The 22,500-nt window shown below is 49.2% G+C and overlaps 1 protein-coding gene across 1 annotated transcript in view; it reads left to right on the top strand.

Moving 5' to 3' along the window:
• Positions 1 to 8,682: 8,682 nt before the first annotated feature.
• The window catches only part of chodl (chondrolectin), a gene marked incomplete at both ends in the record, with an annotated part of 96,522 nt that continues 82,704 nt past the window's right edge, over positions 8,683 to 22,500 (top strand). The window contains one exon of the mRNA XM_084325928.1: positions 8,683 to 8,773. Coding sequence (XP_084182054.1) covers positions 8,683 to 8,773 — 91 coding nt within the window. The remainder of the gene's footprint in view (positions 8,774 to 22,500) is intronic.

Below are 22,500 nucleotides of genomic sequence, written 5' to 3'. Positions count from 1 at the left end.
CTTTCGCCGGTAGAGCAGGGTCTGCCACCTTGTTATCAGGCCCTGGCCGCCGCACATTTGATGTATGAGAAGGCAACGGCCGTGACAATGGGATATGACATTTGCATTTGGACACATCACAAATTGGCAAACTTGATTGAAAGAGGCAAATTTGTTCTGACCAGCCAACGGCAACAGGCTTACATGAGGCTCCTGCAGTACTCGGACGTTACGATAAAAACATGCCACGGCAGTAACCCGGCGGATCTGGTACCACTCCCGAGCGAGGGTCAACCGCATGAGTGTGAGGTGGAAGCGACAGGCTTTCGTGAAACTCCGTCCTGATTTGGGAGTCGACCCGCTCGCGATAGCAGAACTCTCACTTTTTGTGGATGGGTCCTGCTATCGGGAGGGGGAAAATTTAAGGTCAGGATACGCCGTCGTACAGTGCAAACCTAACGGAGAAACACTAACAAGAAAGGCCGGACAATGCATGCAACCATGTTCGGCCCAGCTTGCAGAACTAATAGCACTAACAGAAGCATGCATAATAGCTAAAGATCGCACGGTTAACATCTTTACAGACTCTGCGTATGCGCAGGGCGTATGCCACCTATTTCGCGGCCATTTGGAAGGCAAGAGGCTTTAAGAAATCGGACGGCTCACCGATCCTTCACCACAAGCAGGTTGTGGCGCTTATTCAGGCTGTAAAGTTGCCCAAAAACATTGCTATCGTAAAGTGCCAGGCACACAGAAAAGACCTGTCCTTTGTGACGACGGGAAACAACGCGGCGGACGAGGCCGCGAAGGCGGCGGCTGCGGTGCCGTCCACGGCTGTTCTGATGTTTGCGGCCGAACTGACGACTGAGGTAACTGAGGATAATTTGAGTGATCTTCAGGACTCAGCCACGCAGGCCGAGAAACAGTCGTGGACGGAGAGGGGGGCGGTAAGGGGGGCAGATGGTCTGTGGAGGAGTCATAACGGTTTGATAGTCGCCTCCATCGATCTTCTGTCCTTAGTGATACCTGAGGCTCATGGTGTTGATCACTGTGGAAGAGCAGAGACCCTGAAACGAATCACGAAAATGGGATTTTGGTCCCCAAAGCTTCAGGCACAAATTGACGTTACACTAGCCAGGTGTTTAACATGCTTACAGGGCAATGTGCGCAAAGGAGTACCGACAGTGGCGGCTTACACACCCCTCCCTGAGGGACCATTCAGACATCTGATTATGGACTATACAGACATGATAACGCCAGTGCAGGGCAAGCGATACCTCCTGGTAGTAGAGGACTGCTTTAGTCGCTGGATTGAGGCCATTCCATCTAAACACAAGAACGCGGACACAGTGATCAAGTTCCTGTGTCGCGAGGTCATTCCGAGATTTGGAATTCCCACGATATTACAAAGCGATAATGGCCGCGAGTTCATCGACAAGGTGGTTAAAGGGCTGATGCAGAAATTAGGTATAAGACAGCGCCTTTCCTGTGTCTATAGTCCCGGGTCGCAGGGGAAGGTGGAAAGGGCCAATCTGGTCATTAAAAACAAACTGTTGAAAATCTGTATGCAAACTAAGCTTAACTGGATTGATGCTTTGCCACTTGCTCTGATGGCTATTAGAAGCAGCGTAAACCGCCAAACACAGCTAACACCGCATGAAATGCTTACAGGCCGCAGCATGCCAGCACCGCCATTTAGACACCTGGCTAGGGGCCCGGCATTAGATATTTTTGAGCAAGATCTGAAAAAATATCTTCAGCAAGTGACTAAAATACATGAAGCTGTGTTTCGACAGGAGCAGAGAAAGGAGAGAAAGGGGGAGAAGGAGGCGGAGAAGGAAGCCACCAAACCGAGACTGATCCCTGGGGACTTGGTCTTCGTAAAGGTCCACAAGAGAAAGTGGTCATCACCCCGGAGAGAGGGCCCGTACGAGGTGATCCGATCGACTGGAACGGCAGTCCAAGTCAAGGGATCAGCGACCTGGTTCCACTTCAATCACTGCATAAAGGCCAGCGGCGATCTCTTGGGGGATACAATCGATCGCAGTTATGCAGAACCCGACATGGAGGGTCCGAGACGGCAACTGGAAGGTGCAGTGCCTGCTGATGCTCCCGCAGATGTTGGCAGCAGTGTGCGGACGGTCGGCCGGGCACAACGACGTCATTTAAGAACCGTCACGGTCGACCCGTCCTTGAGGATGACGGGTTTGAGTGGGTAGGAGTCCCACGGGGTCCCGCTCAGGCTCAAGTACCAGCAGACTTTCATGACCAGGCTCAGAATCAGGCGCCCCCTTTTCCCTCCATCGAGGAAGGGGGGGAGAAGATAAGACTACAACCAAACGGGGTGTTTCCCGTAGGACCGCAAGGGCATGTTTTTGATTTTGACCATTCCCCCGTTACAGGCGGGGATACTTACCATTATACTAACGAGCATCGGGTTGTGGGGGTAGATAGGAGAGTTGAGCCTGTCCCGAACCAATCACAGGGGACAGGGGTGAGGGGAAAAAGGGAGGTCAAGGACACTGAGTCGGAAGAGGTGGGGGGACAGGATATGTTCCAGAGGACAGCCGGAACGTTGAGGGACTCAGTGGGCTCACTCTGGGCCAGGTTGAGGGGTTTGCTTCCTTCCGGGGAACAAGATGGGGGCGACTATGACTATGACGAGGAAGACCCGGAGGCTGACCCGATGTATAGGGCGGCTTTAGGGAATGAGTGGTTTAAGTGGGTCCAGTACACGAGCGCGCAGAATCAGATAGAGGATTGTTATGTCTGCTCCAAGGCACGTCCGGATAGGCTGCTGGTGAAGGGCACGAAGTTCAGTTGGGCTCAGTGTGACAGGGACGCAGAGGCATGGGAGGGGCCCCATAATAGTCGCCCTTGGTGCGAGGCAGAGTGTTTGGGGTTTCTCGGCTCTAGTCGTTTTAAGGCGGCAGGAAACGTCACGGATTTCAAGGATGTCACTATGCGGGAACGGTGTAGGAAATTGGATGTACGTGTGCAGGGGGTAGCGACGGGGTTGCCAATACCCAGAGGTGTCAAACTATGGCTGACCAAGGATTTCGAGTGCTTGCAAAAGGAGGGGACCCGGGATGTAGGGGAGGTGGCAGAGGGGCGGTGCACTACTATTTGGAGCATCACGACTAACTGTACGAAAGAAGGAAAGTGTGGACACGGGGTCGTGTTAAAGGGAGTGGATACCAACCCACGGCCTGTAGCTTGCCCTTTTCATGTCCAGGATATGGCACTGGCGGACCAATACTGGCTCTGCGGCGGTAGGAGGTTGAGGAATACACTTCCTTTAGATTGGTCAGGTAGATGTGCCCGGGTTCAGGCGATCATGCCAATGGTGGTCCTACCATTATCAGTGACGGAAGGACCTTCTGAGTCTCCTATCTCTCGAACGAAGCGTAGCTACAAGGCAGACCCAAGGGTGTATCTGGACAGCATAGGACAGCCAAGGGGCATTCCAGCCGAGTTCATGGCTAAGAATGAGATTGCGGCAGGGTTTGAGTCTATTCTGCCATGGATATCGGTCAATAAGAACACCGGGTGGATCAACTATTTGTTTTACAATCAGCAGCGGTATCTCAATTACACCGAGGAGGCGTTGGATGCAATGGGGGACCAGATGCACGCGACCAGTACGGTGGCGTGGCAGAATAGACAGGCTCTGAACTGGTTAATGGCGGAGAAGGGTGGAGTCTGTTCCATGTTTGGACAGTACTGCTGCACATTCATTCCGACGAATGTGGGGCCAGGGGGAAAGTTCTCCGAGGCCATGGCTAAGCTGAAGGATTTGAGGGAGGAATTGAGGGGGAATTCTGGCCGGAATGAAGAATGGTGGGGGAGTGGGGTGTTGGAAAGATTGGGACAGTGGGGAAGCATAGTGATGCAGACGGGGATATCCATCGGGGTGGCAGGGTTGATATTGGTTCTCCTTTTCTGTTGTGGTATGCCTCTCTTGGGTAGGCTGGTAACTTCACACGTAACGAGCCAAATGCTGATGGTGGGACAGAAAGAGATTGAGCCACAAATCGGGCCATATCCTCAGCTTTATGCTGCCTTAGAGGGAGACGAGGGGATAGAGGATTAGGGGTATGGTGAGGTAGGGACATTTTCTTTTTGTTGGTTCTTTCCTTTAAGAGTGACGGGGGATGGTCTGAGCGCAGTTTTGTTGGTTTATTCCTTTAACTAGGAATTTTAGTCTGATTTTCTAATGATCCTTCGGCATAGAGATTGCAACCATTGAAAATCATTGCATTGTTTTTTATTTTTTTATTATTTTTTGTTTATTTTACTTGTGGTCCTGGTCAAACCGGAATGGGAAGGGGCATCGGCAGAGTGTCGGTTCTGAGCCTGAGGAAGCATTGAGAAGAAGTGGTCGGGGGATCGGTTCTGGGGACTGGAGGGACAAAGGGGGGGGGCTAACGCAGTGGGCAAGATGGGCACCTCCCGTCGAAGATGGGGGGACACGTGGTGAGGTCGGTACCAGCGCCTCCCGTCCAGGCATGGGGACATGCTTCTACGAGGACTGGAGGTGTGGCGTGGTGGTTGCTGTATTGGCAAAATGTGACTTTTGGCAATACGGTGAGGAGACTATGGCGTGGGCATGGAAGGGGGGCTGAGCGATGGACACTGGGACTCAATGTTATGGAAGAGACAATGTCATTTTTTTGGGAGGGATGTTCTATGTTTAGTTCTGACGGTCAACTTCTCCTTTCCCTGATGAGAGTCGCGGTTTCCGGCCGGAACTGTGGCTCATTTGGTAAGCGGTGGAGGTTGGGGGGATTTGTCTGTCAGGTTAGGATTACAAATTGGGGTATTTTTTTTTTTTTTTTGATGTTTTATTATTACTCTTGTTTTGAGCGGTTTTGTGTTTATTGTGAGAACGGTAGTCAGCCTTTGTTGGTCCGTTAGGGGTCCAGTGAATGAAGTAAGGTTTCTTGTTTAGTTAGACGTTCACATTTTCTTGGTTATATGATTTGGGTGGGACTAGGGATAGCCCCAAATGGGGGAATGTTGGGGAAAATGTGTATACGAGGGTGGAGGTAGGAAAGGGGTTAGTCTTGACTAGTTTAATATAGGTCAACTAGCAGGGCTCAAAGACACTAGGGCGACAGTCTGGCTGATGTTCTTAAAACAGCCTCAAGATAGCAGATGGACATTTCAGTACATCATATCGTGTGTTCTAATCTTGTGTCTTTTCTCTCTTACACACATACACAGCACACACACAGACACAGCACACACACACAGACACACACAGTTACACAGCACACACACAGACACACACAGTTACACAGCACACACACAGACACAGACACACACAGTCGCACAGACATACACACCGACACACACACACATTCCCTGTGTCACAATACACACATACAATACACACACGTCTGTACACAGACGCACACACACACAGACACACACACACATACACACACACACACACAAACACACACATCTCACTCTCTCTTCATGTTCTTAATGTTTTACATCATATCGTGTGTGGATATCATATCTTGCTTATCTCTCCTCATGTTCTCTCTCTCTCCAATGTTAAATCTACGTATCATCTTAATGTACGTCATGTCAGATCTGACATGATGTGATACGTCATCATATCTGTCATGGGGGCAGGACTGAGAGGGGATTTAGGGACAGGCAAAGGGTTCCAGGACAGAGTGTTTTTGTTCAAGCTGTGGCGATCATCTTTGACCCATAGCTCTTGCTGTTAAAGAACTTCTTTTCTTAAATAAATTACCTATTTGTTACAATTGGAAATATCGTCTCCTGCTGTGTCAAACAACCTTTCCACAACAAGATCCTCTGTCTGCCTATGCTGTTCCATTCTCCGGCGTCGAGATGTTTGCTCCAGCCTTCGCCTGCTGTCGCCGTTGCCTGAGAGTGGGACTGGTCTGCGCTCCCTAGACTTCCACGGGAGGCATCCCAGTCATCCACTTCAGACCCCCCGCGCAGCTGTCGTCCTGACGCACATCCAGACCAGCGCAGACGCTCTCCAGTCCACAGCGCGCAACGCGCATCTTCCAAGGACGCTCGAGCTTGGCACGCTCTCCAGACCAGCGCGCAACGCGCATCTTCCAGACCTTCGAGCTTGGCACGCTCCTCCGTACCAGCGCGCAACGCGCATCTTCCAAGGACGCTCGAGCTTGGCACGCTCTCCAGACCAGCGCGCAACGCGCATCTTCCAGACCTTCGAGCTTGGCACGCTCCTCCGTACCAGCGCGCAACGCGCATCTTCCAAGGACGCTCGAGCTTGGCACGCTCTCCAGACCAGCGCGCAACGCGCATCTTCCAGACCTTCGAGCTTGGCACGCTCCTCCGTACCAGCGCACTGACGCGCATCTTCCAGACCTTCGAGCTTGGCACGCTCCTCCGTACCGGCGCACAGACGCGCATCTTCCAGACCTTCGTGCTTGGCACACTCCTCCTGGCAGACGCACCCCGATGCGTCTCTCTGTTCCGACGCGCACACCAAGGTGTGGCGCGCCACTCTGTTCCTCGGCTCCGACAGTGGCTACCCGGTGGACGACATCCTCGCCACCGCCACTGTTCCAGCTCCCTGTTCCGACGCGCACACCAAGGTGTGGCGCGCACTCTGTTCCTCGGCTCCGACAGTGGCTACCCGGTGGACGACATCCTCGCCACCGCCACTGTTCCAGCTCCCTGTTCCGACGCGCACACCAAGGTGTGGCGCGCACTCTGTTCCTCGGCTCCGACAGTGGCTACCCGGTGGACGACATCCTCGCCACCGCCACTGTTCCAGCTCCCTGTTCCGACGCGCACACCAAGGTGTGGCGCGCACTCTGTTCCTCGGCTCCGACAGCGGCTACCCGGTGGACGATGCCCTCGTCACCGCCACTGTTCCAGCACTCTGTTCCTCGGCTCCGACAGCGGCTACCCGGTGGACGATGCCCTCGTCACCGCCACTGTTCCAGCACTCTCTCCCTCGGCTCGGACAGCCAGCCGCCCCGGTGGCGATGCCTTCGTTCCCGTTGCTGTCCCTGTACCATTACGCATGCGCCTGGGTGAGTTTTGATTGTGATGTCACTCACCCAGCGTAGTGCCCTTGCCCCCGTTCCCGCTGCTGTCCCCGTACCTTTACGCATACGCCTGGGTGAGTTTTGATTGTGATGTCACTCACTCAGCGTAGTGCCCTTGCCCCCGTTCCCGCTGCTGTCCCCGTACCTTTACGCATACGCCTGGGTGAGTTTTGATTGTGATGTCACTCACTCAGCGTAGTGCCCTTGCCCCCGTTCCCGCTGCTGCCCCTTTTACCTTTACGCATACGCCTGGGTGAGTTTTGATTGTGATGTCACTCTCCCAGCGTATTGCCTCTGTTAGTTAGTTTGGACATTTCATCTCCCAGCGTATTGCCTCTGTTAGTTAGTTTGGACATTTCATCTCCCAGCGTATTGCCTCTGTTAGTTAGTTTGGACATTTCATCTCCCAGCGTAATGCCTCTGTTTTTGGTTCTCACTTAGAATAGTATTTTTGGACTTTACATCTCCCCCTGTGTGTTTGTCACACGAAGATATTATTACTTTGTTCACTTTGTTATTTGGACTGTTCTGCACCTGCTCTGTTTTTTCCCTTTTGTGCATTAACTATCTCCTCTGTCCTGCAGAGCGGCCCAGATGATTTCCACCAGTCCTCCCAGTTCCTCCCTGTTTCCCAGCCCGCCTCCGCGGGCCTCAGTCCCCTCTGTTCCCTAGTTCTCCCCTTTCTAGTTCCACCTAGTTCCTGTTCCCTAGTTCTCCCCTTTCTAGTTCCACCTAGTTCCTGTTCCCTAGTTCTCCCCTTTCTAGTTCCACCTAGTTCCTGGTCCCAAGTTCTCCCCTTCTAGTTCCACCTAGTTCCTGTTCCCTAGTTCTCCCCTTTCTAGTTCCACCTAGTTCCTTGTCCCTAGTTCCCCTAGTCCCCGTTTCTCCTGTTCCCTAGCTCTCCTAGTCCCTAGTCCTCTCTCCCTAGTTCTCCTTGTCCCTGGTTTACCTAGTCTCTAGTTCCTCTGTCCCTAGGCGTTCCCTTAACCTTCCCTTAGGCGTTCCCTTACTTTCCCTTAGTGTTCCCTTTTCCTGCCCGCCTCTTAAAGGCACCTTTCCTTCCCCTCATATTATATTCCTGTATTTGTGATTCTCCCTTAAAGGGACAGTGCCCTTTTCCCTGTATTTCCCTGTTGTTCAATAAATATCTGTTTCTTGGCAAACCATCATACCTGTCTTGTGTTGTGCGATTGGGGTCGGTTACAAACCATAACAGGTATAGTGTGTGTGTGTGTGTGTGTGTGTGTGTGTGTGTGTGTGTGTGTGTGTGCGTGCGTGTGTGTGTGTGTGCGCGTGTGTGTGTGTGTGTGTGTGTGTGTCCTAATGAATTAGTCTCTCTCTGCGTGTGGCCGGTCGATCAACTGAGAGAGGGGAGGGAGGGGTGTATAATAGAGAGAGATGGAGACAGAGAGGGAGAATCGATCATTTCGCGCACGCTTAACAGCTGGAGAAACCCACAGATGCACGCGAGTCAAGAGCAGCGATACTGACGGAAAGAAAAGAAGATGATGATGACGATCACCTCAGGAAGTTGAGAGAGAGACGTTCAACCAGGAAAACAATAACTAACTCCGGAGAAGAGTTCTTATTTTTAAAGGATTTCCTCCCCTGTTTTTATTGTACTCACTCAGTGATGTATCTCTCAGGGCAGACCGTGCTGCGGGTTCTCTGGGTTGTCGTGGCGGTGTTCCCCAGCAGCGGACACGGTGCGCGAGTGGTGAGCGGTGAGTGCCTGTTTACTAACTAACTAACTATTTACATTTTTTCAAACATAAACAACAATGAGGCAAGTTTTTAAAACATACAGGTTGGTATTACCTGCAGCACACGCAGGGTCCCCTGGTCGGAAAACGACGTCTCTCGAATATTCTGACCGAAAATATGATTGTTAAAATTATTAAATGCCACAGAAACCAAAGTGAAAGTAATGTAGCCGTATAGCTAAATGACTTTATTACACAGCACAGTTGGTAATAATGAGTAATGACCAGATCTCTGCCCAAATAATGTTCATGCCCGCAGTGCCCAACGCAGTGTTTTTAGTGTGTGTGTGTGTGTGTGTGTGTGTGCGTGCGTGTGTGTGTGTTTTAATATGACTGGGTTAAATAGTATAGTATAGGTTACCACTTACCAGTATGTTTTAATATGACTGGATTGATAATGGTATAGGTTACCATTATTTTTTTTATATGACTGGGTTAATAATAGCAGATTATCATTATATTTTAATATGACTGGGTTAATAATAGTAGGTTACCCATGGTTTATTATTCTTATTTGTATTATTATTATTAATAATAATAATAATAATAATAATAATAATAATAATAATAATAATAATAATAATAATAATAATAATAATAATAATAATAATAATAATAATAATAATAATAATAATAGACTCCGTATCTTACAGTGTAACCTGATTTATATGAACCTCTACCAAATTGGTATGAAAAGCAGAACATTAATGTGAATATAGCGTTTCATTAGGCTCATTAGAGCTGCTATTAGAATTTGCATCTGCAATAAAGACCTTTTCAACTTTGAATTGGGGTCTAAAGTGGCACTTAATAATAAATAACTTAATTATACCTGATAATTACATTGCATTAGTCAATGTTTTAAAGGTAGTTTTTTTTTTTTTTTTTTTTTACCTCTGAAAGGTCAAAAAATAAAGTATGATGATCTTGATCTTTAGTATTGAATACTTAAAAGTGTTACAAGAGAAACACTGGATCTCTGGAGCACTGTTTGAAACTAGAAATTATCTCGTCTGTGGTGCAAAGAAGCTTCTCATTCTCCAAGGACTTACGACAAAAAGGGCTTTCTCTTTTCGGGCCGATTTTGTGATTCACCAACTGTCCCAATAAACAGGGCCGGATTAACGACCGGGCCGTTTGTGCCGCGCCCGTGGGCCTCTAGTGACGAGGGGCCTCCTTTTGGAGATCGATGTCATACTGTGACACTGAAATTAAAAAATATTTCATCAACTAAAATATTTAGTCAACAAAAATATTTCATCAACTAAAATATACAGTACGTCCCCGTGCCTCTCCCTGCCGCCTGCAAGTGGCTAATCTTGAGTTTCCGACCCCCTAGTAAGCTAACCCTGGATAAATCCAAAAAAAGGAAAGTCTGAGGAAAATAGAGGGTTTAATTCAGCGTGGACAGATTAATTTGCTTTCACGACTAACAATGCAGGCTTACCTGTAGCCTATGCCTGATATGTGGTGCGAAATTTGCGAACAACGATTACTGTCATTTTGATTACTGTAGTTTGCCTGGTATGTAGCCTTGGTTAGTGGCTGCCCCACCAATGTTTTACATATAAAAACGCCACTGTGCGTGCATGCACGTGTATGTGTGTGTGGGGGCCTCCACAAGAGTCTGGCCCAGAGGCCTCTGAATTCTTAATCTGGCCTTGCCAATAAAACATATATAATTAATATTATATTATAATATATTGTCTATATTAATTTCTTGCCCGAAAAGGTCTCAAATGGCCCTAAGAGAAAGCCCTTTTTGTCGTAAGTGCGTTGGAGAATGAGACCCACTTGTTGGTTCACTTTGTTTCAAAGAAGCATCCTCTAAGAGCAATGTTGGTTCACTTTGTTTCAAAGGAGCATCCTCTAAGAGCAATGTTGGTTCACTTTGTTTTAAAGAAGCTTCCTCTAAGAGCAATGTTGGTTCACTTTGTTTCAAAGGTGAAAAAAATGTCTTCTCAAAACTGCATGCTATCATTTTTATTTATATCTCCTATCAAATGTGTTTTTTTTCTTTGTTTTGTTCTATGTATTTATTTAAAGTCAAAACAACATAATTTGGGGTTATTATGTATGTTGTTCACATGCTGTAATGTTTTTCAGTTGACATGAAGTCTATATTGTCACTCATCAAATTAACAATAGACAATTTTGGTGCGTGTGTGTGCTTGTGTCTGTGTGTGTCCATGTGTGTGTGTGCGTATGTATGTGTGTGTGTATGTGTGTAAGTAACTAGTCTCTAGTTCGTATTTATTGTCTAAACAGAATCAATAGCCAGCGATCAATACCACTAATAAAAGCTGTTTACTTACCGCTGTGAAAATGCACAGAGAGAGAGAGAGAGAGAGTGAGAGAGACAGACAGAGAGAGAGAGAGAGAGAGAGAGAGAGAGAGAGAGAGAGAGAGAGAGAGAGAGAGAGAGAGAGAGAGAGAGAGAGAGAGAGACAGACAGACAGACAGACAGACAGACAGACAGAGAGAGAGAGAGAGAGTCAGACAGAGAGAGAGAGACAGAGAGAGAGAGACACATACAGAAGTAGAGGGAGAGACTGGGTACTTTGCAGGAAGATTCAAATGGACCCCATGTCATTGTGGACTAAGTGTTTTGAATAAAGCCTGCATGTTGCTGAATAAAACACACAGTCTGGTCCGGAGCTGATCAGATCAGATGTTCTCCTCTCTAATACCAAACATGCAACAAACATACAACAAACACACGCAAGACTGCTTTTTAGACTATCTTTGTACTCATAAACAGTACTGTATATTTGTAGATCTAATATGTCATAAATGTCTAGATGTAACAGTACTGTCTATCTGTATGTCATGTATGTCATATATGATGCATTTTAAATGGGGGACCCTGATGTAAACAAGACGAAAGTCTTTCTCTGGTCTGCATCCCCTTAACAATTGTGTGTATTGAGCTGTACTGTATTGTACCCATTCTGCAATCTGTTAATAAAAATGTCAATCAATCAATCAATCAATCAAACAATCAATCAATCAATCAATCAATCAATCAATTCAATCAATCAATCAATGCAAAAAACATACAACAAACATGCAACAAACATACAACAAACGTACAACAAACATACACCAAACATACAACAAAGGTGCAACAAACATACAACAAACATACAACAAATATGCAACACACTATAACATCTTTGTTCCTGCTCCCAAAGTACTTCCCACTCATTAAAACGTGTGAAGCCCTCAGTCAGAACATTTAAAATAATGGCCTGAGGGGGCAGACTCTGGCTTCAGCACCGGTTCCAACACACAGACTGGAGTATGTTTGCCACCCAGGCCACCCTAGACTCCCACACAGACTGGAGTATGTTTGTCACCCAGGCCACCCTGGACTCCCACACGGACCGGAGTATATTTGCCACCCAGGCCACCCTGGACTCCCACACGGACTGGAGTATGTTTGCCACCCAGGCCGCGTCTATTCGTTTCCTAACGCATTTATGCTTCCGCGTTCGCCTTTTGCGAATCGGCCACTGCCGTTTCTGGTGCGATCTGATTGGCCACTGACGTTTCTGGTCATGTGACATGTGCGCCCAATCGCGTGACGCGCCCATTTCCGCCTCGACCAGCAGCATACTACCTAACGCCTAGTTTATCACTGGTTAAGCTTAGGCGACTCCAGGGGGCGAAACTAGAGCCCGCCAAGCGCCATTGGCGCTCAGTTTTTACGTTTGGCGCCTCCCACTGAGAGGTCTGCCCGCTGTGTGGCGTGTAATCAATCAATCAAGTTCATAACGATACTCTTATTTTGAAAATCTGTGCAGGTCTCATTTCCGCCGCAAGCGCATCTCCAGTCATAATATCGATGGCTCCGGCAGTTAGCAACATTCGGTTCGTATGATACTCTTATTTTGAAAAAAAACGTGGCAACGAGTCATATCCGCCCAGCCCTGCAGCGGGATACTATTGGCTTCTGCTCGTATCAACACAGAGGCAGTCTGCTCTAGTCTAGAGCGGACCTCCATGAGCTACCGTTACTGTTTAAACAATGACCCAGTCAACTATTCACTTTTAGTTTAATACATGACGAGGCATTGTCTAACGGTATCTAGCTGGCTAGCTACTGATAGCTGCTGATATCAACAAATGCTCCAGCAATAGTCGACTCGAGTGCATAATACCTCCGTTCCCTCGTTAGCTAGCTCACGTTAGCTAGCTCACGTTAGATCTATATGTCCCAGTAAACTACATTGTCTTAACGTTATCTAGCGGGCTAGCAGTAGCTACAGATAGCTCCTGATATCAATGTCTTATAACATTGATTCAATGCGCATTCTAGCTGAGGGCATGTTGAATGTGATTTGACCAAAGAACCGTAACATTATACCAATAGGGTCCAGCTGCAGCGCCGGAGAATCCTTGCATGCTGAATGTAGGGTCTAGCTGAATATAGGGTCTAGCTGTAGCGCCGGAGAATCCTTGCTGGAGCTGGAGGCTACTCAAGTATACTCAAGTATACACACAGCTGTTTGCAGATAGCGAGCATTTTGACTTATTGCGTGGTGGCGATGTCTCGCAGATAATACAACTACAAGTATGATTATATAATATATATTTTATTAAAAAAAAAATGTATATAAAATATATATATATATATATTTTTTTTTAACCAAAACAAATTTGGCAGGTACATTTACATTTACATTTACATTTAGTCATTTAGCTGACGCTTTTATCCAAAGCGACTTACAAGTTCTGTACGACAAGCCATCAGGAAGGGCACAACTCTATCAGCTGAGCAACAATGTTCATCAAAGTGTTGAGTGCTACAGTGTAGGTTAGTTTATTAGGACAAGTGCATGACAGTACGGTTAGTTAGGGTTAGATTTTTTTTTTTATAGTTTTTTTTTTTTAATTCAGATAATGGTTGAAGAAGTGCGTCTTTAGTAAGAAATATGCTTGGCGGGTAGATTCTTCCCATCTACCCGCCACTGGCCGGTGAGTCAAAAAGTTAATTTCGTGCCCTGGGCGACTCTTTCGAAGTTGGTTAAGGTTAGAGTTTGGAATCAGGGCTGGCGTTCTATCGCCCTGCTCTAAGACAAACTCTAACCTTAACCAACTTCGAAAGAGTGCCTAAGCTTAACCGGCGAAAGAACTTGCCGTCACACGATTGGTGCGACCAGAAACATCAGTGGCCAATCAGAGCGCAAAACGCGAACGCGGAAGCATAAATGCGTTAGGAAACAAATAGACGCACCCAGGCCACCCTGGACTCCCACATGGACTAGAGTATGTTTGCCACCCAGGCCACCCTGGACTCCCACACAGACATTGGACCTCATTCACCAACATTGTCTTAAGATTTCTCTTACGACAACCTCCTTGGAAGATCATAAGAGAAAACCGACGACAATTAACCCCGGATTCACCAGCGTGTGGAGAGGTTGTCTTAACTTGCCAAATTATCACAGCTGCGAACCCTGAATGATCGTACGTCACTCATTCACAAACTGGAACGCGCATTCTCGTATACTTCATTTGTATACAGACACGCCCCTCCAGCTCATTAAAATGCGAGGGCCGTGTGCAAAACAAGGGTCAGCATTGCCCCGTATTCATCAGGTAGCGAGGAAGAAGCGATTTGCGATGGATCAAAATGAGATTAGATTCAAATGTATTGTCATCATACAGCACACTATAGCTATAGTCGAATAGACTGTATTAATATTCCATATTTATACCGTCTTGTTGTGCGCCCCTGGCCACCTGCCGCAGCACGCACGCGCACGCACGCGCACGCACACACACACACACACACACACACACACACACACACACACACACACACACACACACACACACACACACACACATACTGTATAGTCTACGTGCGTAATGAATGAACAGTAGGCTTATATTATTCTAATTACTTAGAATAGTTTTATTAGGAGATCACAGATACTGTATGCTGATTGATTGATTGATTGAAAACTTTATTAACAGTATTGCAGAATGGGTACAGTACAGCTCAATACATACAATTGTTAAGGGGATGCAGACCAGAGAAAGACTTTCGTCTTGTTTACATCAGGGTCCCCCATTTTCAATTCATCATAACATATATGACATACATGACATACAGATAGACAGTACTGCTACATCTATACATTTATGACATACCAGATTTGCAAATACAGTACTGTTTGTGATACAAAAATAGTCCAGAAAAGAGTATATACATTTGACGTAGAAACTGTACATTGGAGGAGGTTGGGTAGGTGGGGTGGGGTTGGGTGGTACGTACAGTACACATCAAGTTTCAAGTTTCAAGTTTCTTTATTAGTTGTCATACAGAAGTACAGAATACTTTTATACAAAATGCTTCTTTCTGTTTCGCTCCAGAGACTGCTAGGCAAAGATAGATAATAAAATAAGTATAGCAAGTATAAAATAGAAGTCAAGTACGTAGACAAAATGTTCAGTATATACATATATACATACAATGCTCTATGTAGAGTAGAAGTAACTGAGTTACCATACAATATACTATACAGTGCAAAGCAGAAGTGGGATGAGGTACAATTTAGGTACAATATAATTGACAGTAAGGTGTAATGAGGTATGGGTTGTAGACAGTGCAAATTCTTTACCGATAAATATGAAGTGTGCTTCTTAGGTGTACTAAAGTGGTCGTTGAGCATCCTGATGGCCTGGGGATAGAAGCTTTTTCTGAGTCTCTCTGTGCTTGCCATGAGACTCCGGTATCGCTTGCCTGACCGCAGCAGTTCAAAGAGGCAGTTGTTTGGGTGGCTCGAGTCTTTGATAATTCTCTAAGCCTTGCCCATGCACCGCTTGTTGTAAATACCTGGAGAGTGGGAAGCCCCCCTCCAATTGTGCGTTCGGCTGAGCGGGCCACTCTCTGTAGTCTGCTACGGTCTTGTGCGGTGCTATTCCCAAACCAGGAGGTGATATTGCCAGTCAGGATGCTCTCTATTGTGCATGAGTAGAAGTTCTTAAGGATCTTCTGACTGACTTGGAACTTCCTTAGGCGTCTGAGGAAGTAGAGGCGTTGCCGTGCCTTCTTCACAACACTGTCAATGTGTGAGGTCCATGTCAAGTCCTCGGATATGTGGACTCTGAGGTACTTAAAACTGTTCACTCTCTCAACCGGTGCCCCGTCGATGCTGAGGGGGCTATAGTCCCTGATCCCCGACCTCCTAAAGTCCACAATCATCTCCTTTGTTTAGCTGATGTTCAGTGAGAGGCTGTTCTCTTGACACCATCCGCTAGAACCTTGACCTCCTCCAGGTAGGCCCTCTCGTCGTTTGCAGAGATCAGGCCCACTACTACTGTGTCGTCAGCAAATTTGATGATTGTGTTGTTGTTCCGCTGTGCCACACAGTCATGTGTGTACAGGGAGTAGAGGAGGGGACTCAGAACACAGCCCTGGGGGGCCCCTATGTTGAGAGTGATGGATGAGGAGGTGCAGTTGCCTGCTCTCACCACCTGGGGTCTGCCCGTCAGGAAGTCCAAGACCCACTGGCAGAGGTCATAGTTCAAGCCCAGGTCCCTGAGCTTGGCTATGAGTTTGGAGGGGACTATGGTATTGAATGCTGAGCTGTAGTCGATGAACAGCATTCTCACATAGTTCCCCTGCCTCTTGTCCAGGTGTGATGCTGCTGTGTGCAGCACAGGGACTATGGCGTCCTCCGTGGACAAGTAAAATGGACAAGTAAAATGTGGGAGCAGGATTTTTTTTCTCCATGCTTTTCATTCAATCCAATCCAAAGGTACCATCCGGAGAGACGATCCCTCGATCCGGGATCCCTCGATCCCGGATCCCTCCCGGCGCAGACATCGGTGCAGACCTCGGTGTTGATCACGGCGCAGACCACAGCGTAGACCACGGTGCAGGGCTGGGCCAAACGAGGAGCCGGGACCAGATGAAGAGCCGGGACCAGACGAAGAGCCGGGACCAGACGAGGAGCCGGGACCAGACGAGGAGCCGGGACCAGACGAGGAGCCGGGACCAGACGAGGAGCCGGGACCAGACGAGGAGCCGGGACCAGACGAGGAGCCGGGACCAGACGAGGAGCCGGGACCAGACAAGGAGCTGGGACCAGACGAGGAGCCTGGATCAGACGAGGAGCCGGGACCAGACGAGGAGCCGGGACCAGACGACGAGGAAGGCCCGGGCGTGGAGGCCGGACCGGACGTAGAGACAAGACCCGACGTGGGAGCCGGACCAGACGACGAGGAAGGGCTGGGCGCGAAGGCCGGGCCGGACGTTGAGATGGGACCAGGCGAGAAGCCGGAGGCAGGCGCATGAGCACGACCCGGACTAGACGTCGGGGTCTCCCCGGGAGCCGGAGGAGGAACAGGGGCAGTTAGAGCTACTCTAGCAGGGGCTAAACTGGCAGTAGAGACTGGGTTAGCTACCTGGGTAATGCTAGCTGCAGGCCCTGTGCTGGCTGCTAGGACTACACTAGCGGAGGCTGGCAGTTGCGGCTGGGTTAGCTGCCCTGGCAGTGAAAACTGCAGGGCCTATACAAGCTGCGGAGGGGGCACTAACCGAGAGGGCTTGGGTGCTAGCTGTAAGTGCTACACTAGCCGGCGGGGCTAAGGCACTAGCAGTAGGAACTCTAGGGTGCGGAACTGAGGGACTAGGCGTAGGAACCCTAGCAGACGGGACTGAAACGCTAGCAGCAGGGGCTCTAGCGGACGAGACAGAGGTGCTAGCAGCAGGGGCTCTAGCGGACATGGCCAAAAGGCTAGCAGCAGGGGCTCTAGCAGACGAGACAGAGGTGCTAGCTACAGAGGCTACATAGGCAATCTGGAGTAAGCTAGCAGGGGCTAAGCTAGGTGCAGGAGCAGTACTAGCTGCAGAGAGTCTGCTAGCAGTGGGGGATGTGCTAGCTGTAGAGGGTACACTAGCAGGAAGAGCTAAGGTGCTAGCTGTAGGTGCTACATTAGCAGGAAGGGCTAAGGTGCTAGCTGTAGATGCTACACTAGCAGGAAGGGCTAAGGTGCTACCTGTAGGGGCTACCCTAGTGGAGGAGACTGAGGTGCTAGCTGTAGGGGTTACACTTAGAGCTGCCGCGGTATCGGTATTACCGCGGTATCACTGTTACATCATGCCCACCGCAGCGTTGGGCTGAATACCGGCATCACCGCTGTTTTTTATTATATTATTATTATTATTACGCTCTCGTTGGGCTTGCGGCTCTGCAGATATACCCTACTTCTCTGTCGAGATTCCAAGCGACCCTATTGGGTACCAGAAAAGTCACATGAAACACTGCAGACCACTGATTGGTCAGAAGAGATACGCGTCACATGCTTGGAGCATCTTGCAGTGCGTTTACTTCCTGAATCTCAGCCATCACAACGCGGCTAATAGTACGTTAGCTCCCACCGGAGACCGGAGTGGATTACCGACGCCGTCGCTCCTCAGGGAACGAGGCATAATGATTTTACTGCAACGAAATGTTATAATAAAAGCCCTTCGTTCTATACACTTGTCTGATTGAAAACTTTATTAACAGACCGCAGAATGGGTACAACTCGGCACGCTCTGAGCAAAGAAAGGAACTTAGATATTAATTGAGTAACGCTTGCCTTGCTATGTGGTCCGGTAAATACGAACGTGTAACTATACTAACGTTAATGCCACAAATCGAATGCCTTTGTAATCATAAGTAGTAACGTTATAATAATAAGAAGAAGAAAGGGTCGGGGGGGTAACCGGCGGGCGCGACACCGAGGGGAGACTTCGAATCCGTGTTTCACTTTTAATAACGAATGCGTGCATGCCGAATCCCAAACAATATTCATGCTGCAAAGTCATCCTCTAAAGATAGACATTTAGACTAGAGGCAGGCTATATGCTATATAAAGAGTAGACTACAAAAAAAATGCATTCAAACTTTTCTTTTTTGTGTGTGTGTGTGCGGTAATACCGCGGCGGTAGGAAATATTTTGCAAATGTGTGCGGTAAGGAAAACATGAATACCGCGGCAGCTCTAGTTACACTAGCAGGAAGGACTAAGGTGCTAGCTGTAGGGGCTACACTAGCGGGAGGGACTAAGGTGCTAGCAGTAGGAGTTACTCTAGCAGGAGGGCCTAAGGTGCTAGCAGTAGGAGTTACTCTAGCAGGAGGGGCTAAGGTGCTAGCTGTAGAGGCTACACTAGCAGGAAGGACTATGCTAGTCTTCTTAGGTTTGCTAGCCTTCTGAGACTTGTTAGCATTGCATGCTACACTAGCAGGCAGGGCTCTAGCGGACTGGACTGAGGCGGTAGCTACCGAGGCTACACTAGCGGCAGGGGCTGTGCTAACCACGGAGGCCATGCCGGCCGAAGGGGCGGTCCCAGCATCTGAGGCTACGTTAGCTATAGGGCCTGTGCACGCGAGGGCAGCTAGGTAGGTAGCTTCTGCAGAGGCTGCTCTATCACCAAAGGTTCTGCCAGCTGCAGAAGCCTCGCTAGCAGTAGCAGGAGGGAGTAAGCTAGTGGTAAAGAACGAGCCTACACTGAGTCTCCTAACAGAAGAAACCATAGTCTTAGCTGTGGGGACAGAGGTTCTGCTAGCTGCACTAGCTACGGGGGCTAGGCTAGCGGTCGTGCTAGTAGCCTGGGCTGTGTTAGCAGAGAGGGGGCTAGCTGCACTAGCTACGGGAGCTAGGCTAGCGGCTGTGCTAGTAGCCTGGGCTGTGTTAGCAGAGAGGGGACTAGCTGCACTAGCTACGGGAGCTAGGCTAGCGGCAGTGCTAGTAGCCTGGGCTGTGTTAGCAGAGAGGGGGCTAGCTGCACAAGCTACTGTGCTACATTAGCAGGAAGGGCTAAGGTGCTAGCTGTAGATGCTACACTAGCAGGAAGGGCTAAGGTGCTAGCTGTAGAGGCTACCCTAGTGGAGGAGACTGAGGTGCTAGCTGTAGGGGTTACACTAGCAGGAAGGACTAAGGTGCTAGCTGTAGGGGCTACACTAGCGGGAGGGACTAAGGTGCTAGCAGTAGGAGTTACTCTAGCAGGAGGGCCTAAGGTGCTAGCAGTAGGAGTTACTCTAGCAAGAGGGGCTAAGGTGCTAGCTGTAGAGGCTACACTAGCAGGAAGGACTATGCTAGTCTTCTTAGGTTTGCTAGCCTTCTGAGACTTCCTAGCAGTGCGTGCTACACTAGCAGGCGGGGCTCTAGCGGACTGGACTGAGGCGGTAGCTACCGAGGCTACACTAGCGGCAGGGGCTGTGCTAACCACGGAGGCCATGCCGGCCGAAGGGGCGGTCCCAGCATCTGAGGCTACGTTAGCTATAGGGCCTGTGCACGCGAGGGCAGCTAGGTAGGTAGCTACTGCAGAGGCTGCTCTATCACCAAAGGTTCTGCCAGCTGCAGAAGCCTCGCTAGCAGTAGCAGGAGGGAGTAAGCTAGTGGTAAAGAACGAGCCTACACTGAGTCTCCTAACAGAAGAAACCATAGTCTTAGCTGTGGGGACAGAGGTTCTGCTAGCTGCACTAGCTATGGGGGCTAGGCTAGCGGCCGTGCTAGTAGCCTGGGCTGTGTTAGCAGAGAGGGAGCTAGCTGCACTAGCTACGGGAGCTAGGCTAGCAGCTGTGCTAGTAGCCTGGGCTGTGTTAGCAGAGAGGGGACTAGCTGCACTAGCTACGGGAGCTAGGCTAGCGGCAGTGCTAGTAGCCTGGGCTGTGTTAGCAGAGAGGGGGCTAGCTGCACTAGCTACGGGAGCTAGGCTAGCGGCTATGCTAGTAGCCTGGGCTGTGTTAGCAGAGAGAGCTAAGGGGGTAGCTGTCGAAGCTACAATGGCTACAGGGGCTAAGCTAACCACAAGGGCCTTGCCGGCCGGCGGGGCGGTCCCAGTATTAGAGGCTTTGGTTGCTATAGGGCCTGAGCTGGCTACCTGGACAGCGAGGCCTGCGGAGCCTATGCTAACTGCTATAGGGGCAGTACTAGCTACTGGGCTTGTGCTAGCTGCCTGGGCAGTAAAGGCCGCAGGGCCTATGCTAACCGCTATAGGGGCAGTGTTAGCTACTGGGCTTGTGCTAGCTGCCTGGGCAGTAAAGGCTGCAGGGCCTATGCTAACCGCTATAGGGGCAGTGTTAGCTACTGGGGTTCTAGCGGTGCTTGCTACAGGGGCAATACTAGCGGTGGCGGCTATGCTAGTAGGACTAGCTGAGGTGCTAACCACCGGTAGTCTAGCAGGTGAGGCTAAGCTAGCCTTTTTAGCACTACTAGCTCTCCGAGACCTACGCGCAGCGCGAGCTACGCTAGCAGACGGAGCTAACATGCTAGCAGACGGAGCTACTGAGGTCTTACTTGCGGGGGAGGGCGTGCTGGAAGCCGTGGCTTCGCTGGGGGCAGAGGACCAGAGCGCCAGAATCAACAGTCCCAGCTGCCGGTCGTGTTCCGAGAGCAGTGGCGCATGCTCCGCGCTGCCGTCTCACTTGCGCAGGTGAGCAGCGCGTGCAGCTGCATCATTTCCCACGAGGATGAAGAGCGGTAATCTCCCTCGAAGAAACGCTCCACGGTGAGCAGCGCGTCACGTGCTCGGTCTCTCCCCCGTTGGCCGCTGAATCCTGGGGTGGTGGTTGCGCCATTCTGTCGTAGTGGGGAGTTTAGGAGAGGTGTAGGATTCAAACGCAGGACAGTGTAGGGTGAGAGAGACGAGGCAACGAGTCAACGTTTCAAAATAATAGGCTTTACTGAGCAAGACACGAGGATACAAGTTACAGGGGAACCAAACAAAACCGAACTTCAAACACGGAAACAAAAACATCAGCAGTGCTGGAAAGTGTGGCTAGGAAGCAGGAAAGGACTCAACGGGGAATTACAGAATAGCACGGCAGGATACAGGGGTTTGATTGATTGATTGATTGATTGAAAACTTTATTAACAGATTGCAGAATGGGTACAGTACAGTACAGCTCAATACATACAATTGTTAAGGGGATGCAGACCAGAGAAAGACTTTCATCTTGTTTACATCAGGGTCCCCCATTTTCAATTCATCATAATAGACAGGTAGACAGGAACAGCACGGAAAGGTACTGGGGTGAACAGAGAACAGCAAACAATGGCGCAACACTGGTAACAGAGGTGCGGCACGTATAAATACAGATACTAATTATAATTGAGGAATAGCTGGGGGCTGACAGGCTAGGACACATGAATATCAATACACACGAATACAAGGGAAGGAGACTAGACACTAAACTAACAGGCAGGAATAAACATTGTAAACATAACAACACTGGGAAAACAGGGCTAGACCAGGACATAAGAATATACACAGGGAACACAGGGCTGGACTAGGACATCTGAACATACTGGGGAGAACACAGGACCGATAACAGATACAGGGGGAAAACAATAGAAAACACAGTCAGCAGGCTCCAGACACTCGCCTGCAGTACCGCAAACAGAGCGCCAGAGGGTGGCAGAGGATAGTCTGTGTTCAGATAGTTCAGATTGTTCCTGAGGCGATAGTTCAGATTATGACAGTGGCAGGACATCCAGGCCATCACAGATTACAAACCCACCAACAACTCTCCCTAACCACTGACCCCTCCCTCCACAATGAGCTCAATAACCTTCATGCCCAATTTGACAGAGACAACCAGGAGGCACCCACCAAGGCTGCCCTCCCTGCCAACCTCCAACCCCTCACTCTCTCCCCCACTGATGTGTGTACAGCACTGAGCA

The sequence above is a fragment of the Notolepis coatsorum genome (assembly GCF_963971535.1).
Source record: "Notolepis coatsorum genome assembly, chromosome: 12".
NCBI lineage: Eukaryota > Metazoa > Chordata > Actinopteri > Aulopiformes > Paralepididae > Notolepis > Notolepis coatsorum.
Note: the sequence above shows the minus strand (reverse complement) of the source record. Positions and strands in the feature narration are given on the sequence as shown.